The sequence below is a fragment of the Diaphorina citri genome, unplaced genomic scaffold (genome assembly GCF_000475195.1).
Source record: "Diaphorina citri unplaced genomic scaffold, Diaci psyllid genome assembly version 1.1 scaffold851, whole genome shotgun sequence".
Lineage (NCBI taxonomy): Eukaryota > Metazoa > Arthropoda > Insecta > Hemiptera > Psyllidae > Diaphorina > Diaphorina citri.
Genome location: NW_007378283.1, coordinates 4821 through 10525, shown reverse-complemented (window position 1 = coordinate 10525; position 5705 = coordinate 4821). Strand labels below are relative to the sequence as shown.

The window sequence follows — 5705 nt, the reverse complement described above, 5'->3', positions numbered from 1 at the left end:
TCATATTGAGTGGCTGGCCTTAGACATCAGTTCGTTTGATCAATAACCATTGGTCATGACATAGATCACAACTTACCAGTCTGTATTCTGATCATCAATGACAAGGAGAGAGAAGCAGCGGTCCTTGTTGTACGAAGCTCTGGCTGCAGACGCTGTCTGTGTCATGGCACCTGAAACCATATTGATAAATGTAAACAAACCATTACCAAACCAAAATATCTAAAGGCCCTGACATATCAGCAAAAAATATTTTGATTGTACATGTACATAGCACTTATTTCCATCTGAGGACTCCCAATGACTCACATTTACAACTGTACCGCAGTTGCTAGTGTTGCTATTAAAGGGATTTTAACATTTAGTTTATACTTGTGTACAAAAATGTACAGCAAATAATGTCCGTACTCCGTATACCTACCGGTTGATAAATGTAAACAAACCATTACCAAACCAAAATATCTAAAGGCCCTGACATATCAGCAAAAAATATTTTGATTGTACATGTACATTGCACTTATTTCCATCTGAGGACTCACAATGACTCACATTTACAACTGTGCCGCAGTTGCTAATGTTGATATTAAAGGCATTTTAACATTTAGTTTATACTTGTGTACAAAAATGTACAGAAAATGCTGCAGACGCTGTCTGTGTCATGGCACCTGAAACCATATTGATAAATGTAAACAAACCATTACCAAACCAAAATATCTAAAGGCCCTGTCTACATATCAGCAAAAAATATTTTGATTGTAGGTACATGTACAATATTGTACATAGCATTTATTTCCATCTGAGGACTCCCAATGACTCACATTTACAACTGTGCCGCAGTTGCTAATGTTGCTATTAAAGGCATTTTAACATTTAGTTTATACTTGTGTACAAAAAATAATGTCCGTAGTCCGTACTTCGTATACCTACCGGAAGGTATCAATTTATTCTCAAAGTTGAAACTGTGATGAGAATAGGAGTTCATGACTCATATTTATGACTGTACGGCAGTTGCTAAAGAGCTCATGACTCACCTACAATGGATAACTGCATCGGCAGCTGCTGAAGATCCAGTGAATTCTAGTGACTCACCTATAATGGAAGCCCCCTGATCGCGCGCCTGGCCGGTCAATGATTGCACCCGCTGTAGCAGGGACTCCCTTGTCTTAGCAGGACTTGTAGGGGCGCTAGTCGTCCGCGAACTTTGCTTAGACAGGTTGAGCGAGAGATCCCCCGAGCTAGGCGGCCCCCCTGCGGTGCGGGCGGGTAGGGGGGGGGCCGTGGACACAAATGAGCTCTGATCTTGAAATTTGTCGCGACGACCTATGAACTCAAAGCTAGAAAGTTTTAGATAACACTTCAGTCGATCATTTAAGACCGGTTTTAGCGTTACCTATGTTAAGCTACGCCGAGGAAGGCCAATAAATGGATGGGTGACTTAAACATTTTATTGGGAATAAAGGGAGAACGGGCTCTAGTCTTGATTTTAAATCATTACGTGAAAGTAAAATCAAAAAATCAAATCAAGAATGATAATAAACTGAATATTAAACAAATTAGGTAGGTACATAGGTACTGATTTTCTCTAATCACGATCGAATAAACTACGGGCTAAAAAAATCCCGGAGGGACGGGCTCAGCTTGTTTCTGCAGATCCTTCTTTTCTCTTACCTTTCTTCTTGCTTTTCTAACTTCCCTCTTCCCCATTCCCTTCTCCCTCGTTTCTTCTCTTTTCTTACCCTCCCCCTCTTATAATTCAGTTCCCTTTTTTTCCCTTTCTACCTCTTTTTCTCCATCTTTCCTCACTTCCCCTCTCCTCCTCTCTTCCCCTTTCTCCTGCTCTTCTTCCATTTCTATCCGTGTACTTCGTTTTCTTATCAAGATGTTTACTTTGTTTATTACTCTCTCTGTTTCAAGTACCAAGATGACTTGTGCAGATTTCTTGTCTCCTTATACCTGCCCTCTTTGTGTGTATTTATTTAAGCCTAGATTTTCATTTTCTTTCCTCTTTGTACACTTCTTTCTGCTTTATGTTGAGGATACTACCTCCCAATATTTACAACTTTTTTTTATATTAGTTTCTATTTATGAAACATCTGCTAATTTTGACTTTAAGGGTCTGTGTCGAAGCATACTTTTTTTTTTTGCTTTATTTTGTAATGTAAATGCAGTTTTTTTGTGTTATTATGTCACAACTTTGGTGCTCACTGCAGCATTGTAGGATTTTCCCAATATCTCAATAATCCTAAAATCCAATGTTTACCTACCATGCTGGCACCGGTCGCTATGCGCATTTATATGTCATAGCTACTCATTTTCCTCACGAGGCTGAGTAGGCCCCTCAACAGCCAGTCACGGAATCAATCATTTGCATGATACAAATTTCTTGACCCCGCCGGGAATCGAACTGGGTCTCCCGCGTGCAAGGCTAGCGCAGTGACCACTACGCCATGGGAGCTGACCTAGAGGGATTTATTAAATTTTGTTTAAAAAAAAGTGCGAAAGCTAGACAGGAAAGTACAAAGGAAGAGGTGCGAGCAAAGTTTACGTACGAGTACCTTCGTTTCAAATAGTTGACATTGGTGGTGAAGGACTGCTTGAAACTTGTGAAAGAAATGGTGTCGGATTGAAGAGAACTGCGGTGCTTGAGAATGGTGCGACAGGGGGGGTGGACACCTCCTGTGGTAATTCGACCTGAGTCAAGAGGGTTACTTGGTCCAAGAGAATTGCTGATCCAAGTGCTGGTGAGCCAAAAGTTGCTGATCTAGCTGCTGAGTTGTTGGTGATCCAAGAGAGTTACTTGATGCAAGATTTTCTAATCCAAGTGTTGCCAAAAGGACCTGATCTAGGAGTTGGTGAGCCAAAAGTTGCTGATCTAAGAGTTGGTGATCCAAAAGTTGTTGATCTTGGTGTTGGTGAGCCTGAAGTTGCTAATCTAAGACTTGGCGAGAGAGTTCAGGAAGTTACTGAGCCAAGTTCTGCTGACCTAAGGGACAGAAAGAAAATTGAATCAAAATAATAACAGTGAAAGTCATAATGAGAGTTGGTGAGCCAAAACTTGCTGATCTAATAATTGCTACACGAAGTTTTGCTGAACTAAGACTTAGACACTTAGAGAGTCGAGTGTTTGTTGATCAGAGAGTTACTAAGCCAAGTACTGATGATCTAAGGGACAGAAAGACAATTCAATCACTGGACGCAATATTAGCAACGAAAGTCATATTTATTATTCATAAATTAGTTTAATATTACAAAACATATTGACTTATGCCTGTATGTATATGTAGGTAAGTTTAAACCTACCTAGATTTTTTTTTTTTTAGTTAGCTGGAGGTATTTTACAAAAATACCTACATGGGTATTGGTACTTAGTATCACTTTTTCCCTAAACACCGTCACAGCCAAACTTGCAATTTCAATTTAAATTTTCGCTAGTTTAAAATATTCACTATTAAGTATAGCTAGGTATTTACAGTGTGCTTATTATGCATATTAACTGCATGATTCGTTTTATAATTAAAGAATTATAAAATGTCGTTTTACTTTTTTCGTTATCAAGTTTATTTCCAGAGTGGAACACGAATGGAATTGTACAACACGTAGGTTAGTTACCTTACATTTTCAGTTTGCAAAGGAAATTACTTGAACGGCAAATAAATTACACGAGCACAGGAAATAATGTGAAAAAAAAATCCCATGTAGTACTCGGCGAGGTAGAGAAATAAATTTATTTCTTTTTTACTGGAGGAAAAAACACCGAGAGAGCTTTTCAAATGGAAAACTTTGCGTACAATCGGAAAAAACCTACTATACGTTTTATTCACGACATTAATTTTAAAGTCATAAATGTTTCTGACGTTTGTTTCAATAACACTGCTCACAATTTTGGTTCATTGGTTGTATTGTAGATAGAATAGTTATTTCTTGACTATAATTATGCATCTATACTTTTCGACATTCTTTCGCTACTACATATTTTCATGTTTCACTAAGAGTATTTTTCTCTCTCACTAGTGTTTTTCGTCCCTGACCCCTGTGGAATACCAGACTCCATGTCAGATTCTTTCTTTATGAAGCTTGGCTGACCTGGTTTCCAGATCAAGGTGTAGTGTGTAAAGCCACAAAATATTCGGAGGAATATGGAGTCCCGTGTTGGAGGGATATCGGAACTGTGGGAGGCAGGTGTTAAGTAAAACGTGTCTTTATACAAGGACAATCAAAGTACAAAACTAAGTACACTGAAAGGGATCTCACTTTCAACAATATAGTACTTCTTTCCTCGTCCTTAACCATTATTGTGCCAGTTTGCCCCCCATTCCAATAGATTGCATAGCCTTTAGGTGTTACTCCACTTTCCTCTTCCTTGGCTGCCACTTCCCCCAATAGATTGCATAGCCTTTAGGTGTTATCCCATTGTCAAAACGAGACAAAGGTAACCGAGAGAGGCCCTAACACAGACAAGGGTGAGGGCGTTATATCAGAACAAGTTTCTCTTTCAGTTGGGGGGGAAAAGTTCGATATCGTCTGTCATAATGTGTGACCTATATAGAACGCCCACACAACAGAATCGATAGTGGCGCGTCAAGAGTAGCGCACGGGAACCATTTTTTCCGAAAAATTCGCCGAGGAAAGCGAGAATATCTGTTTTATCCTCGAAATTTTTCGAAAAATAAAGGAATGAACGTTCCATTTTCGTTTCCTAATAGTGTGATCGACCTTTGGTGGAAATCGTAGGCCTTTTCGCGTACCTTTGCGTACTTGTGGATTTGTGTTTTTTACTTGCTTGAAGTGGATTTTGTCTAGTTGGTGGATTTTGATTAGTTGAAGTGGTTAAATTAGTGGGTTAATTTTTTTAGGATTGTGTTGTGAACGGTTTTACTGTTGGATTTTCCAGAGGACCGATTGGTGATTTTTATCTCAAAGGTAAGTTTGTGATATTGGTGACTCAGTGTGAGTTATTCTTGGTTTTAGTGGCTTTTGGATTTATCTAATAAAAGAACAGGAAAAGAGAGAAAGGAATTTTGTTGAATTAAAAATATTTTTTTACTGCCTGATAATTAAGTATTTAGGTAGGTATAGGTACAATTGAGTATTAGGATAAGATGGAAAAATAAATAATTATTATGACAATGGTGAAAAGGCAGATTTTTCCTACAAAAATTAAAAATTTTTGAGGTAGGTAATTAATTTTTACTTTCTTAAATTAGGAAATGTAGGTACCTACCTATGTAGGTATCGTAATGAATTTTACAGGAGAGCGTTTCAGAATACTTAAAGGACGGTTTTCAATAATGGATGTGGAAACCGTGACAGTAAAATGTGCTATTATAAAATGGGTCTAATTTTAATAGCTCTTTTAAGGCCTACTAGGTGGGTAGTAGCTCTTAATTAAAAGAGATGAAAATTGAAAATATTTTTAAAAGTGGAAAATAGATTTAAGAAACAATGGAAATGTATTTTGGAAAAAAACTCTTACCGTTCTCGAGATATTTTGTTTACAGACAGACACACAGACAAACGGACACACAGACAGACACAAAAAACTCTTACCGTTCTCGAGATATTTTGTTTACAGACAGACACACAGACAAACGGACACACAGACAGACACACACAGGGACCAATGGCTGAAACTTTGGATTTAGGCTCTAGGGACCTCAAAACGTGTTTTGACACGAAAAACTGACCATCGAAAATTTGACCTGATTACA

The 5705-nt window shown here is 38.2% G+C and overlaps 1 protein-coding gene across 1 annotated transcript in view; it reads right to left on the bottom strand.

The window, feature by feature from the left end:
• The window catches only part of LOC103512552 (synapsin-like), a 9126-nt gene extending 4839 nt beyond the window's left edge, over nt 1-4287 (bottom strand). Inside the window, exons 1-4 of the mRNA XM_026825995.1 lie at nt 4249-4287; nt 2491-2758; nt 1087-1296; nt 77-170 (exon numbers count right to left, since the gene is read on the bottom strand). Coding sequence (XP_026681796.1) covers nt 77-170; nt 1087-1296; nt 2491-2758; nt 4249-4287 — 611 coding nt within the window. The remainder of the gene's footprint in view (nt 1-76; nt 171-1086; nt 1297-2490; nt 2759-4248) is intronic.
• Between the last annotated feature and the right edge of the window lie 1418 nt (nt 4288-5705).